This window comes from Lathyrus oleraceus, chromosome 3 (assembly GCF_024323335.1).
Source record: "Lathyrus oleraceus cultivar Zhongwan6 chromosome 3, CAAS_Psat_ZW6_1.0, whole genome shotgun sequence".
Classification (NCBI taxonomy): Eukaryota; Viridiplantae; Streptophyta; class Magnoliopsida; order Fabales; family Fabaceae; genus Lathyrus; species Lathyrus oleraceus.
In genome coordinates this window covers 319,293,877-319,312,873 of record NC_066581.1, presented here as the reverse complement: position 1 = coordinate 319,312,873, position 18,997 = coordinate 319,293,877, and the positions used below count along the sequence as shown (strand labels likewise).

The 18,997-nt window shown below is 40.3% G+C and overlaps 1 protein-coding gene and 1 long non-coding RNA gene across 4 annotated transcripts; both read right to left on the bottom strand.

The window, feature by feature from the left end:
* Positions 1 to 7,720: 7,720 nt before the first annotated feature.
* On the bottom strand, positions 7,721 to 9,523 carry LOC127129213 (uncharacterized). Of its 3 annotated transcripts, XR_007806225.1 has the most exons (5): positions 9,435 to 9,523; positions 9,274 to 9,351; positions 9,138 to 9,188; positions 8,500 to 8,818; positions 7,721 to 8,084 (listed from the first exon to the last, which is right to left on the bottom strand). It is a non-coding gene; the product is annotated as an uncharacterized LOC127129213 (long non-coding RNA). The 3 variants fall into 3 exon arrangements; XR_007806224.1 differs by having other exon boundaries at positions 7,721 to 8,131; positions 9,138 to 9,351; XR_007806223.1 differs by having other exon boundaries at positions 9,138 to 9,351.
* Position 9,524: 1 nt separating this feature from the next.
* LOC127131068 (WAT1-related protein At1g68170) lies at positions 9,525 to 10,638 on the bottom strand (the record flags this gene model as incomplete). The annotated part of the gene is made up of 4 exons (XM_051060007.1): positions 10,261 to 10,638; positions 10,010 to 10,168; positions 9,732 to 9,883; positions 9,525 to 9,633 (listed from the first exon to the last, which is right to left on the bottom strand). Coding segments are annotated over exons 1-4 (666 nt in total), but the record flags the coding sequence as incomplete, so codon positions are not given.
* Positions 10,639 to 18,997: the final 8,359 nt, after the last annotated feature.

Here is an 18,997-nt window from a genome sequence, read left to right as displayed (position 1 = left end):
ACATCAAATCAAAAATGACTCAAATAATCTTGGCAAAATTCATGAGTAAACAGGACATATAACATGATCATCACACAAAAAATTAGAGGCATTGGACATCATTAGGCATGGCAATCACATAGCATAAAACAGACAACCAAATGTGTGACACAAATTGTCACACCAAGTTAGCATAATCATAAAACAAAGATGGATCATGGGAAAAATCTCACACCAAAGCCAAAACATCACTCAACATGTCTAGAAATCACACACAAAATTTCAGAAGCATTGGATCATTTTTGAGCATTTTATGATGAATGGAACAAGGCAAGGTCAAACATACATACATGTGCGATCGCCCTAGGAAAAATCATTTTTTAAGCCAGGCACAACTTGCAATTTAATGATCATAAAAAAGTAGACAGAATGAGGATCATGATGCAAAAAATTGGAGGTCATTTGGATTAATTTTCAAATTGTTATGCAATTTACAAGTTGAGAAAAAATAAAAAAAAAACATGTGAAGCATTGCATTGGAAATATGGAGGGAAAGTGAATAAACATGTGAAGCATTTGAAATAATTCCCATCGCTGGGAATCGAACTCAGCGTGAGTTCAAATGTGCGCGCCAAGCCTAGATGAAACGCACCGTTTCATTTAATAGGTGGCAAGTCAGCGCTGAGGTGGCTTCAGTCAAGGCTATGGGAACCAATCAAAGTGCAAGGCGAGCGAGAACGTGGACCAATCACATTAAAACCCTAGGACAGCGTGGATATAACCAGAGAAGCGTTTCTATCATGCAGAAACCGTGGCCTATGGATGATTCGTAGCTAATGGAAGAACATCATAGCAAAATTCGTAGCAAAACCATAGCCAAACTGGAAACGCATGAACATCCAAAGGTTGAAGATGAAGATCATGATGATCTTCATCTGGATTTTTCCAGATTTTACCAAAGTGTCCAGAAATCATCCAAAACCATACCAATCGATTCGTCATGCAATGTACATCAAAGATCAGCAACCATTTCAACATGATTCACCATAACAAACTCAAATCGAAGAAAACAAAATTGAGCATCAAACTTTCAATTGAACATATCTAACTCAAAATAGCACCAAATCACACGATTCAAAGCTCAAATTCATCAGCATGCAAAGATCTACAACAATATCATAATGAATTTCAGAAATAAGAGATTCGAATTTGTGACCTCTTGAAGTGCAGATTCAGATTTGGCTTGATTCAAGGCTTGTGATGGCTCCAATGTTCCTCTATGGTGCTTGTATGGATGATTGAAGGAGAAATTGAAGCTTAATTGCACACGAATCCAACAGATTTTGAACATTCCATGGATGCTTCAAGCTTTGTGTATGCTTCAATATGGCACGGTTTCCTTTGATTTCACGTCCAATCTTGCTCAAGAACACTTCAGGAGTATGAATCAACCAATAGAATGTGCTTTTGTTTGAAGAAATTGCAAAAAAAATGAGAGAAAAGTTTGGAGAATTTGGATCTAGATCTGAAAAATCAATGTTCCTCCTTTGAAAACAGTTAGGATTACTCTTATATATGTCATGCTAATTATTCTGTAATCATGCTTAAACCAAATGCTAATGAGATTAACCAAATTTTAGGGTGTATGTGCAAAATGGTTTTTCACCTCTATGCATGGAATGCATGTGTGAACAGTACACGAATTTCATTCATTTTCACTTAAAATCAATTTTTAAAACCAATGGCAATGGCAAAAAGTTCAAACAATGCACCAATTTTGAATTTTGTGATTTCCCTCCAAAAACCAATGGATTAACAAGTGATCATGTGATGACAATTCATGTAATGTGATGCATGATTTGGAAATTAGAGGTCAAGAGAAGAACATTTCAAAAAGAACCACTCATTTTGGAGTTTTGGTTGAAAAGTTATGCTCATTTGAAGTTCCATGCACACTTTGTCATGATTTAATCATATCTCCTTAACCACACATGAGAAATTCATGATCTTGGACATTTTGGAAATGGGAGAGAAAGATCTTCAACTTTCATGTTGGAGAAAATTTCATTTGAAGCTTTCTTGATGATATAATCTTGAGTTGAAGTTGATCCAAAACCTTTCCATTTTTGGAAAGTTCAAATTACAGGTCACCTGCTATTTCTGGAAAGTCTTGATCTGACCTCAAATTCTTCAATGTTGATGTTTGAAATGTCAAATGAGACTTGTTTGAACATGAATGAACCATCTCTAACCACTTCCCACCTTCAAATCCACAATTGACTGTGCAGTTGACTTCTGTTGACTTTTGTGGGCCTCAGATGATTTGTACATGGACTGATGAATTCTGAGCCTTCAACACTTGGCCAAATTGCTTCAAAATGATCCTTGAATCATGTGAACTCATTGGAATCACCCTAGGGCTTTGATCTCATGGAGAATGCTCTTGCTCCCTTGCACAGTTCAATCTCCTGACCAGTCTTGACTGATGCAATATAATGGACTATGCAATGTGAATGCAATATTAATGACCTACAAATGAAATGTATATACAAATGGGAGGTGCAAATTTGAGGTGCTACACTTTTCATGGGTATCATACATCCGCCCGCACTTCAATAGGGGCAACCCCTTTCTCTCTTATGTATGGTATGGAAGCAGTGCTCCCCGTAGAGGTTGAGATTCCTTCATTGTGTGTGCTCATGGAAGCCAAGTTGACCGAGGCTGAATGGTGTCAGACTAGGTTTGACCAGTTGAATTTGATTGAAGAAAAGAGATTAACTGCCATGTGTCATGGTCAGTTATATCAGCAAAGGATGAAGAAATCTTTTGATAAGAAGGTCAAACCTCGTGTGTTCAGAGAAGGCGACCTTGTGCTCAAGAAGATTTAATCGTTTAAACCAGATTCTAGAGGAAAATGGACTCCTAATTTTGAAGGCCCATATGTTGTTAAGAGAGCCTTTTTAGGCGGCGCTTTGATTCTTACAACTATGGATGGTGAAGAGTTCACTCGTCCTGTGAACGCAGATGCAGTCAAGAAATACTTCGCCTAAAAAGAAAAAGAACAACTCGCTAAGTTGAAAACCCAAAAGGGCGGCTTAGGCAAAAATGAGCGTCTCGGTGGATTGAAAACCCGAAAGGGCGATCCAGGCAAAAATTAAAGACATAAAAACAGAAAAAATTCCCGATAAGTTGAGTACCCCACCTTGGGGAAACTTATGCAAAATTAGGGATTATGGCAAGTAACTGCATTCTGCTGATCTTCAAATTTTGGAGAACTTTTAGCACAAGGGTTGACATCAATTCATCATCCCAGCAGCGGTCAAGAGCACAATGGATATCAAAGGATTGGTAGAAGGATTAGTGGTCATTTATATTCAATATAACCCTTTTCCATGTAAATTACCATTTTCAACTTTGTAAAAATCTACGGAGTCTTGTCATTTACAGACTACCATCCCATTAAATAAAGTTGAGCTTTTATCCAATTGTTTCTACTCTTATTTACTTCAGCCAATAGTTTAAATTTTATTATGATCATTTTGAAAATTTAAATTTTTTAATCAAAATTATTTTTTTCTCAAAAACATATGAAAGCAAGAATTTTTCAAAGCAATTAAAAAAAGAAGTATCAACAACACTTCAAAAGCAACGAGTCCTTAAGTGCAAAACATCAGAGGTTCCCCAAGCAACGAGTCCCCAAGCAGTAACCAGTCAAGACGTTTACCGACGACTCTACTGGGGATCTCTGGCTGGGGAACAACCAGTCATTTACCGAGGACTGGGATGAGACTCGATGTTTACCGACATCGAAAGATGATGTTTACCGACACCAATAAAAGACGACCAGACATTTATCGATGACTGGGATGAAGATATACGAACAGATGTCAACGGACAACTGGAAAAAACTCGACGTTTATCGAAACCAACGGAGAGGTGACCAGTCATCAACGGATAAACTGAGAAAGGGAGACAGCCAGACGTCAACGGACGAATGGGAGAAGCTCGACGTTTATCGACACCAACGGAGAGGTGACCAGACATCAACGGATGACATGGGGAAAGGAAATACAACCATACGTCAACGGACGAACGGGAAAAACTCAACGTTTATCGACACCAACGGAGAGGTGGCAACTTCACTGGGGAATAGGAAGTGATACAACTAAACGTCAACGGACGAATAGGAAAAACTCAACGTTTACCGACACCAACGGAGAGGTGGCCAGGCATCAACAAATGACTGGGAAAGACTCGACCCGACGTCAACGGACACAAGGGAGGAACTCGACGTTTATCGACACCAACGGAAAGGTGACCAGACATCAACAGATGAATGGGAAGGAGATACAATATTACGTCAACGGACGAATGGGAAAAACTCAATGTTTATCGACACCAACGGAGAGGTGACCAGACACCATCGGATGAACTGGGAAGAAAAGATACAACTAGACGTCAACGGACGAATGGGAAAAACTCAACGTTTACCGACACCAACGGAGAGGTGACCAGACATCAACGGATGACATGGGGAAAGGATAGATGTTACGCACATCGAAAGATGATGTTTACCGACATCAAAAAGGGACGACCAGACATTTACCGATGACTGGAGTGGGGCTCGATGTTTACTGACACCGAAACAATGGTGTTTACCGACACCAAAAAAAGGACGACCAGACATTTACCGATGACTGGGAAAAGAAACGCAACCAGATGTCAACGGACAACTGGAAAAAACTCAACGTTTACCGAAACCAACGGAGAGGTTACCAGACATCAACGGATGAACTGGAAAAGCGACTCGACGTTTACCGACATCGAAAGATGATGCTTACAAAAGTGAAGCAAGACCAGACATCTACAGATGACTGGGAGTAAGACTCGATGTTTACCGACACCGAAACAATAGTGTTTACTGACACCAAGGAAAGTACACACACGGGTGCTGACATGAAACTTACCGGTATCACAAGAATGACATCTGCATATCAAGGCAAGGCTAAACACTTGTTGGGGATCTCACTGGGGAGAATCAAGCTTTCCTTTTACGGACGAGGAAATAAACCTCTCTGGGGAATTATCAATCCTGAATACTGTCAGGAGCAACTATAGCAAATGTGTCGTGCAGATGTTGAACAACGATCCGCCTCTGCTGGGGATATGGTCTGATTAGGTTTCAACACATGAATGCATATGTTTGAATTTTTCTATGGCGTAATGCTCCATATTGAATGGAAATGCTACGCGATTTGAGGATGCAATGATTACTACATGCAAGATGAAAAATGATGAGAACTCTTACTGAGGAGCAAGAGGATTGCTCTGCTGAGCACACAAACACGATGGATCATCCAACTCTATGGGGAGACTCTGTCTGAGGAATGCTCTGCGGGGAAAAAGCAACAACTTCTCACCCATGCTGGGGAATAGTACTGCTGCTGGAGAGAGAATCCCACCGGGGACAACCTTCACCAAACCCAATCCGCTCGGGGACTCTGCTAGGGAAACAACCAATAGCGACTTTACTGGGGAGAGCTGCCAATCCACAGGTAGGATAAACTCTGTCGGAGATAATTTTTGCCGAACCTGCTCCACTCGGGGAACTTGTTGGGGAAAACCATCAACACAACCCTCTGCTAGGGAGATCCGCTAGGGGAAAACCTTCACAACCCTCTGCTAGGGGAAAACATCCACAACCTGATGGGGAAAAGCATAACTCTGTTGGGGAAATAATAGACCAGACCATGCTGGGGAATAGCAGTATTTCAAACCAGACTACTGGGGAATAAAATACTCCACTGACACCTCCGCTGGGGATACAGCAACCTTCCAACTCGGTGGGGATTAACAATCTTCAAACTGGCTGGGGATACACCCACTTCCAGGCCTGCTAGGGAGTTAAAACTTTAGACCTGTCGGGGATAGAATAGCCTTTGATCTTGCCACTGAGGGACACACTATCCACAGACGCCTCTGCAGGGGAAAATAGTTCTGATAGCTTTCAGACTAGCTTGGGGGAAACATCCTCAATCCTACTGAGGAATTCCTGATCTTGAACATGCTGGGGAGACAAGTCCCGAACTTGCTTCAACTGCTGGGGAAAATCCCTCTCACACTTCTGGACAGTGCTAGCCGGGAGTCCAATGTGATAACCTGCAACCAACAAGGTAAACATGCCCCCAGGGGATCGCATGGACAAGATATGCTCAAGTGTCCTCAACATTCAAAATGATTTTCAAATGTTTTATCTTTCTGCACGTTATTGTCTAGCCTCCATGTTTTTATATGTAATGTTTATCAAAAATTCGGACGTTTTTGCAAACAAAACAGTAAAAATAAAAACAAGAGAGAAATTTATCTGAATAACGACTTTTATTAATTGAAAATGGGCCTGAAAAGGCGAATACATCGGGAAGCAATTCCTAGAAAGAGGTAATCGCGCACAAAAGGAAAAAATCTATCCTAATGGCAATGTGAATACGGCATCCACTATTTCCCAATTCTGTTATAACTCACAGATCATCAGTTTTCTCCCGAATTCCTTGCTTTCTAAGAAGAATGATTGGACCGATCCTATCCTTCGAGATGGTAGACGATGAGGCGCGATGAAATACAGATAACCCAGACTGTAGTCTTTGCTTTAATCCCTCTTTTGCCCGGATCTCCCTTTCGGGTTTTCAATCCACCGGGATACCCATTTTTGCCTAAGCCGCCCTTGCGGGTTTTTTACTTACCGGGTGTACAAATTCTTTTCATTCTTTATCCCTAACTTTTGCCCGAACCTTTCCTTCTTTTTTTTTTGATTCGCCGGGATGCCCTTTTTTGCCTGAACTCTTTTATTCTTTTTGTCCAGCGGGTCAATTTATGCGAAGTATTTTTTGACTACATCTGAGTTAACAGGGGACGGGAAATCTTCGCCATCCATAGTTGTAAGCATCAAGGCTCCACCGGAGAAAACCTTCTTAACAACATATGGACCTTCATAATTAGGAGTCCACTTTCCCCTGTTATCTGTACCGGGAGGAAGGATCCTCTTCAGAACTAGATCACCAGTCTGATAGCTTCGAGGACGCACTTTCTGATCAAAGGCTCTTTTCATCCTTCTCTGATACAACTGCCCATGGCACACAATTGTTAACCGTCTTTCTTCGATAAGGCTCAACTCATTAAACCTTGTCCGAATCCACTCAGCTTCGTCCAGCTTAACATCCAACAAGACTCTCAGAGAAGAATTTCCACTTCAACAGGTAGGACAGCTTCCATACCATACACAAGGGAGTAAGGGGTAGCCCCGATCGACGTACGTACTGAGGTACGGTACCCATGCAAAGCGAAAGGCAGCATCTCATGCCAATCCTTGTACGTCACGACCATCTTCTGCACAATCTTCTTAATATTCTTGTTTGCCGCCTCTACAGCACCATTCATCTTCGGTCTGTAAGGAGAAGAATTGTGATGTTCAATCTTGAAATCTCTGCAAAGCTCTTTCATCATCTTGTTATTGAGATTCGAACCATTATCAGTAATGATTCTCTCAGGAACCCCGTAACGGCAGATGATTTCCTTCTTAATGAATCGGGCAACCACTTGTTTGGTAACATTAGCATAAGAAGCTGCTTCCACCCACTTGGTGAAGTAGTCAATCGCAACCAGGATGAAGCGATGCCCGTTAGAAGCAGTAGGCTCAATCTTCCCAATCATATCAATGTGGGAGTAGATTTTAATGCAAAACTCATTAAACTCTATGACAATTGTTACACAAATTTCTATTAAAAAAATTATTTTACAATAATCTAAATAAGTTAATCAAAACCAAATCACTAAAATACAGCCTAATAGCCTAATTATAGAATGTATCATAAACAATAGAGATTCAAAGCAATTCTTAATAGGATAACTTCAGCTCAAATCTTTGATTGAATTTACTACGATGACTTCAGGTTGAACCTTAAACCACAGGTTACAGGGAGGAGAATCAGACTCAGAATGCAAACTTCAGGTCAAAACTTCGATTGAACTCACTAACAAGTCCAAAATGCTACCTTTTAGCAAGAAGAATTGGGAATCAATTGCCTCAATGTAAGTAGCCATATCCCATCCTGAAACCAAGTCATGACTCATGAGCCAGCAGCAAGTAAGTGAATATCTACAAGACACAGCCATTTTGTTTTCTCGTCATTTCAGTAAAATTTGCAGTTTTAGATTTTAGAATTCAATTAAAAACGTAAATAGCACTAAAACAAAAGGAGGAAAAAGAAAGGAATTCAATACAGCAGTAACCTAGGAGAACAATTGTTGAGTAAAGGTAAACCAAGATTGCTATTCATTTGATTTGATTCCATTTCTATCTTTCTTTCACTTCAAGCTTATCTCAACATCAAAACTAGGCTTTAACAACAGTTAACCCCATATCCGACGTAGTTTCAAATGTGAAGATTGAAAGAGGAGATTGTATGAAATATACAGACGCTAGAAATAATATTGGAACAGTATGTACAAAATAGGGTAACTTACATTGCAATTCAGCATGCCGGGAACTCTTCTCAATTAGAAGGAAGTGTGATAGATCTACATCCTGCTGTGTTCCTGTCAAGTTGGAAGTGACAGCAGCACCATTTTCCATGCCTTGTGACCTAGTATTAGTCATCAGTGTTTTCTAACAGCTTTGGGATTATAAGGTATGTCAGATGCTTCAGAGGCTTGATGCTGACAAATTATCTCCACCATTGCTGCCATCACATGTTTGGATGCCAGTTCCTGCAAAGGAGCAGCTGTCCTGACTGTTTAACGAACTTGAGAATGCAACAAGTACCATATGTGCCTTTGTTTCAACCTATGTCCAAGAATGACATACAAAAAGGTAAGTGCAATGAATGAAACATGCCAACAATGCAGTTTACTAGTATTTACCTTATGTACGGCAACAATGTATCTTATGAACTCAGTTTTTACAAACTCAGTTTTCAAACTAAACATAGTTAAATATATTAATAAAAGAAGTGTTAAAGACTGTTATAAAGGCCATAGAATATGAATACGGTAGAGTATACAATGTTGTAATATAAATTTTGAAGAATGTTTAGTTAAATATATTAATAAAACGGTCGGTGACAAAGAAAAACGAATCTGTACTATATTTTGTGTTTGCTTACCCCTGTCTCTTCCTTCACTTCTCTAATTACAGCATCACAAATATCTTCACCCTGCAAATAGAATTAAAACATGTCAAAACTCAAAAGATTGAATTTCCATTTTCATAATTTGATCAATAATCATTTCGACGTATACTTCATTCACAGCTCCTGTAGGCATCTTCCATACACCTGTGCCTCCAAATCTACCACTGGTTTCCTGAACCACAAGCACCTATCAAATGAAACAAAACCAATCAAACAGTATTACAAACAAGAAACAGTATAATAACCACAGAATGATGTGTGAAAGATCACCTCTCTCTTGTTATTGACAACAAAAGCACCAACGCCGACACGGTGTGACGCGTTTGCAGGAATGCTATCAGGGGTATCAGGGATCCAATATACATTTTCAGAAGCTATTCCATTCATATTATCCATTTTTCTCGCTTCTTTGCTCTTACCCCATAATAACATGTATAATCCGCAAACAATCAACGCGGCTCCTGTTAGACTGCACAGTATGATTTATAACAAACGGTCGAATCAGTAACCGACTGTCACATGTTTACTGCAATGAATATGTTTCTGAAACCCGATTGCTTAATTTACCTTCCGACTGTAATGTACTCGTTCAATACGAACGAAGAAATGAAGGCCACAAGAACAAGCATTAGAGGGTTAAAAGCAGACACATACAAGGGTCCTTTCATGCCCACACACCAAGCCAACAGAACAAAACACACTCCAGAGGCCAATATACCCTACAAAACAAACCAATTAATATCACATAAGTTTCACGGTGAATTTATCAGAAACACTATGATTCTGTTAAATCTACTGTCATACCAAACAAGTACTAATGTATGATATGGTATGAATTTTCGTACCGCGGAAGCTGCTGTCAAAAGTCTCAAATTCCAATCAAGCTTCCACTGGCTCCAATCTCTCTCAGTACAAATAGCATATATAAAAGATTGAATTGCACCCATTATAGAGGTTAACGCCGCAATTGAATAATGCCACGGAAAATTCTGACTCATCTTCGACTGCGTTTATCCATATTCATAATGTTATAAACAAGAAAACAGTGTTTTCAACATTTTTGTATAGTAAAATTTAAGTTAGAAATTGTAACTACCTGTGTTATAAACCATAATGAGAAACTGAGAGCAGTGCCTAAAGCTAGCATGAGTCCCCAAACATGAGAACCAGCAGGGGAATGATGTGTTGTTGATGTAGCATTTTGCAGCAAATCAATGTGCAATGATAAGTTAAATAATCTTTTGCCTTCATATAAAGTTAGGATTATTGCACCACCAATTCCACTTAATGTTCCCATCAACTTCGCTTTCCCAGCCGGTGTTCCAAGATTTGGCTTCTCCATTCTTCAAAAATCAATCAAAACACATTTTCACAGCTTAATCCAAAATCGCTTAAAAAAACATGAGAAATTCTCAGGACCGTCTTTAAGGGCGTGCAAGACAGACTTCCATATATAGCCTAAAATTTATCTCAGTTAAGCTAACGTCAAAGCATTTGCAAGCAATGCTGATGTGGCTGGAGCAATTTCTGATGGTTTTAAGACGACAGCATTACCGGCTGCAATAGCTCCAATAACTGGATCAAGTGACAGCACTGAAAAAACAGAGATAATGCAATATAACATTAGTGCTTATCATATAAACAGTTGTGTACTAACTACTATTATAATAACAGATAAAGTCACTATTTTCAAAAATGCTATGCCATCTTCATAAGCTGTCATGGAGAACATATAAAAACAAGTTGAAAACAGCCTATGAACATATAAAAACAAGTTGAAAACAGCCTATGAACATCCCAAACAATTTCACAAATGTCTATGTCAGTACATAAGTTTAAATAAGTCAATACAAACAAATAAAAGATAAACATTTTAACATACAAAATGGATAGTTCCATGCAGAAATGACCAACACAACTCCGAGTGGTTCAGACACTATTTCAGCTGAAGCAGGAAATGTAGTGAGGGATGTTTGGACCTGCATTAAAGGGTGAATTCCTGTGATTAATGAAAAGAATAATGACAAAATAATGTCAGTGTAACAACTTCACTTAAAACATTACCTTTTCCGGAGTCATCCAATGCTTCAATTCCTTGATTGCAGTTTTACACGAGTTTTTCAACATAGCAATCTACATTACAACAACAACAGGTATGAGACGAACTATATTCAGGACATCAGCTACATGTCCACTGTTGCGCAATTAAGCCTAATCTCCTTGCTAATCTCTACTAAACATTTCTGTATCTTGGCTAAAATAGTTTCACATGTATTCATAATTGTTTACTATCAAAAGAAACACATGTGTTATAAGGTCTTATCCAAGGGCCAAAATAACTCTAAGACTATCTAAGCAATAAATACAACAACCAATTCACACTTGCTGGGGTATAATAATTGAATGCCCATCAGAGACCTCCTATCCATACACAGATTACCATTGTTCTTGAAAATTTGTTGAAATTAACACAGCTTAAACAAGTGTTATCACATTGAGTGTGACACTGATTTTGTAAAATATACCCTTAAAAAGAATCACTTATTATAAATTCAAAGTACCAAACCTATCATAAATAAAGTTATATAATAATTTGTCAAGACTACATCACATTTAATGTGTGACTCTGAAAGAGAAGAAAAAAAACTTAAAAAGAAGAAAAGCCATTGAGCATAAGATTGGTCCATTTCAAAAAAGTAATAGTTCCTCATTAATGCTCACGCCAGACCTTAGAAACTCATGCGGCAACGTTTCAACCACCGAATCGTAAACACATTACAAAAATAAGAAGAATGTACAACAAGAACCAGCGCTATCACCAATTCAATTTACTACCCTAAATAACAATAAATGAAATATAACTTCCTTTTATTTATTTAGCAAAGTTAACAACCAATAGATTAAAAAATAAATTTAAATTTAAAAATTATAACCTATCGCATAAGCGCTTATATATAAACTAATTTTATAACAACAACAACAGTAAGTGCTTATAGTATAAAACTTATCGCATAAGCGCTTATATATAAACTAATTTTATAACAACAACAATAAAAAAGCCTTATCCCATTAAGTGGGGTCGCCTACGGATCAACTTCAGCCATAATATTCTACTGTATATACAAGTTGTTTTTATATAAGCAATTCTGCAGAGCTTCTAGAAATAAGCTGAAGATAATTTATGGACACGTCAAAATTGTTTCTATAAGCTCTTCCAAACAGTTTCACCCGTGTTTGTGCCAAGTAAATAAACTTAAATAAGTCAACCAAAGAGGCTTTTACTAAAGTTAGCTTCTACATCTCACTTTCAAATGCACTTTTACTTAGCTTCTCTATAAACTTCAACAGGCTCAGAAGAACTTATCTCTATGCAAAAAACCATAAAACTTATTTTGATTGAGAAAATTCTATAAGCTAAAAACTAATCCAAACGGGTACCAAAGTAGCATCAACAAACACAAGTAAAAAACTCATTAACAAACAATTAATGCAGATTATAAATAACCCTTACAGCATCCAAGATGTCTTTAAGCGGTGGATAATCATCCCATGAATATGCATGTGGCTGGTATCCACTGTAACTCAACTCAGTCAATCCTGAAGATGCAACATAACAAGTGTCTCGAGGCAGCATATAATTACATAACAACAAAATTTACAAATTGGGATTAATAATTAGGAGCATTGATTTGAAAGGTGAATGAAGAGAAAGATGAAATTTTGTAGGGAACCCAGAATTTGGGGAGGGTTGAAATGAAGAGAGGGAAACCTGGAGGAACGATTTACCGAAGACGCGAATGGTGGGTCTGGTCCATGGGATGTGGTTGTCGAGGTAATGGAACCATTTCCATGATTGTTCGGAAGGTATTAACCTCTGAATGAAAACGACGTCGCTTCCGTTTCCAAGATCCACCGTCTCAGCCTTCTTCGCGGCGTCGTTAGGGTTTGCTTCTGACACCGTCTTTAGCTTCAAGGCGCTCATTGATGATGACGACGACGAGGACATTGCAAAATATTCATCACTGTTAAAAAAAAAATCAGCCTTAAGGTACTCTTTGAAAAATAATCTATCAATATAATATTTTTAGATTAATATTTGGAAAACGTTTTTTTACAACAAAATAAAATTGTTAAAAAATGCCTTTTCTTTGAAGGCTTATTCATAAATTAGCGCATATAACTATTTATAAGAAGAAGAAGAAAAAGCGCTTTCTATACCCCTTAGACAGCGCTTTTGGTTTTAATTTTTTTTTTAATTTAAAGACTTTAGACAGCGCTTTATCAAAAGCGCTGACTAAGGTCTATATTTAAAAGCGCTTTCTAAAAGCGCTGTCTAAGGGGGTGTCTTAGACAGCGCTTTTAGAAAGCGCTGTCTAAGACCCCCCCTTAGACAGCGCTTTTATTATTTTTTTGGAACATTTTCCGTGTTTTATTTTAATTTTAACCTTAGACAGCGCTTTCTTTTAAAAGCGCTGTCTAAGATGCGCTGTTAAAAGTCATTTTTGGCGTAGTGCCCACATGGCAAACGGCCAAGGCGAATTCATGACATTCAGAGGGCTTGGTGGTACATGCACCTTGTCAGCATAAATTTGGCATTTATGGCACTTCCGAGCGTACTTGAAACAATCGGATTCCATAGTCATCCAGTAATAACCGGCTCTCAACAATTTCTTGGACATTGCATGACCACCAGCATGGGTACCAAAAGATCCTTCATGCACTTCTTGCATCAACATGTCTGCCTCGTGTCTATCCACGCATCTGAGCAGAACCATGTCAAAGTTCCTCTTGTACAACACGTCATCCTGATTCAAATAAAAGCTTCCAGCTAGCCTTCTCAGGGTTTTCTTATCATTCTTCGACGCTCCTTCAGGATACTCCTGGCTCTTGAAGAAATTCTTGATATCATAATACCACGGTTTCTCATCAACAACAGACTCGGCTGCAAACACATACGCAGGCCTCTCGAGTCGATTCACCGCAACGTATGGCACATGATTCCACCAATGAACTTTGATCATGGACGACAAAGTAGCCAAGGCATCAGCCATCTGATTTTCATCCCGGGGGACATGATACAACTTCATCTTCTTGAAGAACGTCAGTGTTCTTCTGGTGTAATCTCTGTAAGGAATCAAATGCGGCTGATTGGTATTTCAATCTCCATTGACCTGGTTGATCACTAGAGCGGAATCTCCATATATGTCAAGAGTCTTGATCCTCAGATCGATGGCTTCTTCTATCCCCATGATACAAGCCTCATACTCAGCCTCGTTGTTGGTGACGTCAAAAGTCAGCCTGGCAAAAAAAGGTATATGAGCACCTTTAGGATTGATAAGTACTGCCCCAACACCATTACCGTTCATATTCACAGCCCCATCAAACATCAGTGTCCACTTGTCATCAGGATCCGGTCCTTCCTCGACAAGAGGCTCTTCACAATCTTTCATCTTAAGATACATGATATCTTCATTAGGGAATTCAAACATCATCGGCTGATAATCATCAATCGGTTGCTCGGCAAGGTAGTCTGACAGAATACTACCTTTGATGGCCTTCTGCGACGTGTACTGGATATCATACTCAGTTAGAATCATCTGCCAACGGGCAACACGTCCGGTGAGAGCCGGCTTCTCAAAGATGTATTTCACTGGATCCATCTTAGAAATCAATAAGGTAGTATGGTTCAACATATACTGCCTCAGTCGGCGAGCAACCCAGGCCAAAGCACATCAAGTTTTCTCAAGCTGTGAATATTTTGTTTCACAGTCGGTAAACTTTTTGCTAAGGTAGTATATGGCATGCTCTTTTCGACCAGACTCGTCATGCTGTCCCAATACACACCCCATCGAGTTCTCAGTCACTGACAGGTACATTATCAGAGGTCTCCCAGGAACTGGAGGTATAAGGATTGGAGGTTTCTGTAAATACTCTTTTATCTTGTCAAAAGCTTTCTGACAATCATCATTCCACCTGATTGCTTGATTCTTTCTTAGCAATTTGAATATCGGTTCACACGTGGCAGTTAGGTGAGATACAAACCTTGCAATGTAGTTCAATCTCCCTAAAAACCCACGAACCTGCTTTTCTGTCTTCGGTTCAGGCATTTCTTGAATAGCTTTGACTTTTGCTGGATCAACCTCAATCCCTTTCTCACTGACAATGAAACCCAACAGCTTACCGGATCTAACCCCAAACGTACACTTGTTCGGATTCAGCCTCAGTTTGAACTTTTTCAGTCTGTCAAACAACTTCTGCAAATTTACCAGATGCTCCTCTTCTGTCTGCGACTTCGCAATCATATCATCCACGTACACTTCGATCTCTTTGTGCATCATGTCATGAAAGAGAGTCGTCATAGCCCTCTGATAGGTAGCACCAGCATTCTTCAGCCCAAATGGCATAACCTTATAGCAAAACGTGCCCCAAGGTGTAATGAATGTCGTCTTTTCCATGTCTTCTGGCGCCATCTTAATCTGATTATATCCAGAGAAACCATCCATGAAAGAGAAAACCGAGGATTGAGCCGTATTATCAACCAATACATTGATGTGAGGTAATGGGAAATCATCTTTCGGACTCGCTCTGTTCAAATCCCGGTAATTGACACACATCCTGACTTTGCCATCCTTCTTCGGCACAGGAACGATGTTGGCCACCCACGGGGGATAAGTAGTCACTGACAGGAACCCCGTATCCAACTGCTTCTAAACCTCTTCCTTGATCTTAACAGCCATATCAGGACTAGTTCTCCGAAGCTTCTGCTTGACTGAAGGACAATCTTCTCTGAGAGGTAGCCTATGCACCACGATATTGGTATCCAACCCAGGCATATCTTGATACGACCAGGCGAATATCTCCACATATTCTCTCAGCATCTCAACCAACCTTCTCTTGACATCTTCTTTCAAAGCAGCCCCGATCTTAATCTCTTTTCTGGTGTCCTCAGTACCAAGATTAATGATTTCCAACTCCTCTTGATGAGGTTGGATGACCCTTTCCTCCTGCTTCAACAATCTGACCAGTTCTTTGGGGAGTTCACAGTCTTCCTCACTCTCCTCTTCAGCTTGGTAGATGGGATTATTGAAATCATACTGAGCCATAACAGAACTGTTTATAGTGGAGTCCGTAAGATCACTTCTGCATGTTTAATGCTTTATTTTAGAAAAAGAGTTCAAGAAAGTCACAAAAACAAAACATTGCCATTTTATATTTTTTTGAAAAATGAAAAAGCAAAACAGAAAGACAGGGATCACAAAATTGTTTGCAAAATGTCCTTTATTAATGATATCATTGAAAAAACATGATGCGGCCCTACAATGAACCACTACGCCTTGGGCAGAACGTAGGGTTTTGTGCAAAATGAAAAACAAAAGAAAATTACTCTGTTTGAAGAGTAACTTGGACCACTTCTTCTGCTGTCCAATTGTTGATCGACTCCCCTGGTGCACACGGGCGAACCCAGTTGTCTAGATCACAATCACTGTCACAGTCTTCACCACTGGTTGCAAAGACGTCACCATGATTCATCAGCCCAGCGCTGGTAAAGGTACTCGGACCTGTCTGCACAATCTGCTCCGCTTGCAGGGGTTGATAACCAATACCGAACTTGTCTTCTTTGACAGGCAAATCCACCATCTTGCCCCAGCCTTCTGACTTACCAGAGTTGACAACCTCCATAGCTTGCTTGTAGGACGCAATTAAGGCACTTGGCTTCTTCTGCTCAGCAAAAGCCACCCTCTCAAGAGCAACGGTCTCGAACGCCTGGCATAAAGTCTCATGGATCTCGCCATCCAGCTCCACATACTTGAAAAAGGATAAATGACTCACCAAAATATCTTCTTCCCCGCACACAGTCACAATCTGACCGTTCCAGACATACTTCAGCTTCTGATGGAGAGTTGACGAAACTGCCCCAGCTGCGTGGATCCAGGGACGCCCCAATAAGCAACTATATGCTGGCTGAATGTCCATCACATAGAAGATGATATCAAAAACCTCCAGGCCAATCTTCACCGACAATGTGACTTCACCAAAAACAGACCGTTTGGATCCATCAAATGCACGAACGATTAGATCACTCGGAGTGAGCACAACCCCTTCCACATCTATCTTACTCAGGATCTTCTTAGGCAGCACAGTCAAAGACGAGCCAGTATCCACCAACACATGTGACAATACTACGCCTTTGCACTCCATAGTGATATGCAGGGCCTTGTTATGGTTGCGACCTTCAGGCGTTAGATCCAAATTTGTAAACCCCAAACCATGCCTGGTACTGACATTAGCAATAACCCCCTCCAACTAGTTGACAGAGATCTCTTGAGGCACGTAAGCCAGATTCAACATTTTCAACAAGGCATTACGGTGTGCCTCAGAGCATAACAGCAACGAGAGTATAGAAATTTTGGACGGAGTTTGATTCAGCTGATCTACAATCTTGTAGTCACTCTTCTTTATAATCTTCATAAACTCCTCCACGTCTTTCTCAAACGACCCCTCAGGTGCTTCCTTCTGTACAGGTTCTTCCTCAACCGCAGCTTGTTTACCCTTAGCCTTGGCGAGAGCCTCAACATTATTGTCTCTCAACGGTTGTGGTGCAAATAGACGACCACTCCTTGTAAAACCTCCTGGTCCCCCAACATTGTCCACCACTGGACCAACAACCTTAGGAGCTCTACTCGGTAAACCAATAGTCACAGGAGACTGATTCACTGGCCTTGTCTGACTTTCAACCCTTCTATTACTGCGATAAGCATTGTCATACTTCCACGGCACAGCCTTACTGTTTTCAACCGGTCTTCTACCAGACACAACAACAATAGTGGGAGCACTGACGATTACGGGAGCAGATATAGTAACAGGAGTACCAACGGTTGAAGATGCACTGACAATCCTCTGGCCACGTCCCTCAGACGGTTTGAAATAAATGGTGACAGTTGACACCACGCCATGACCCTTCACGGCCCGACTAAACCGTAGACAACCCTCATCAATCAGATTCTGAATACCAGCCCTCAACTGTACACAACCGTTCTCCGAATGAACACAATCTGAATAGTCTTCATAACAGCCCGGGAATACTCCACCACTCAACAGACGATCCTTCACAACATCCAACGGAGTCTGAACATCATCAATACTGACCACCAGGTCAACAGCTTCACCATCTTCTACATTGTTCACCCTATGCACACCATGCTGAGGCATAGGATTGTTCACAACATTAGGCACAGGAGAAAAATTGATAGTTTTGGCGTCAATTAAGTCCTGGACCTTATGATGGAAAGCCCGACAATTTTCAATATGGTGCCCCGGTGCACCAGAGTGGAAATCACAACGAACGTTGGCATCATACCCAGGTGGTATTTTTGTCAACGGAGCCATGGTACGCAACTCAACGAACCCCAATCTGAGCAATTCGGGCAGCAATTCGGCATAGGTCATAGGCAACGGGTCGAAGCGACGATCCGACATTCTCTGTCTAGGCTGATACGGACGTTGCTGTTGTTGTTGTGGTGGTGGTGGTGGTTGTTGAACTCTCTGTTGTTGCTGTTGACGCGGTTAAGGTGCTGGAATGGTTACAGCGGCAACCTGGCGATATTGCCCTCTGTTCACATTTCTTCTGTGTTGCACAGCATTGGTCTCACCCTCCCTTCTTCTGGGTACCCCGGCAAACGGCTCCTTCGAAGATGAGGAACCAGCATCCTGAATCTTCCCAGCTTTAATCAGACTCTCTGTCCTCTCCCCACAAATTACAACATCTGAAAAACTACCGAACGAGCAGCTTCCCATCCTGTCCATGAATACACCTTATAATGTCCCGATAAACA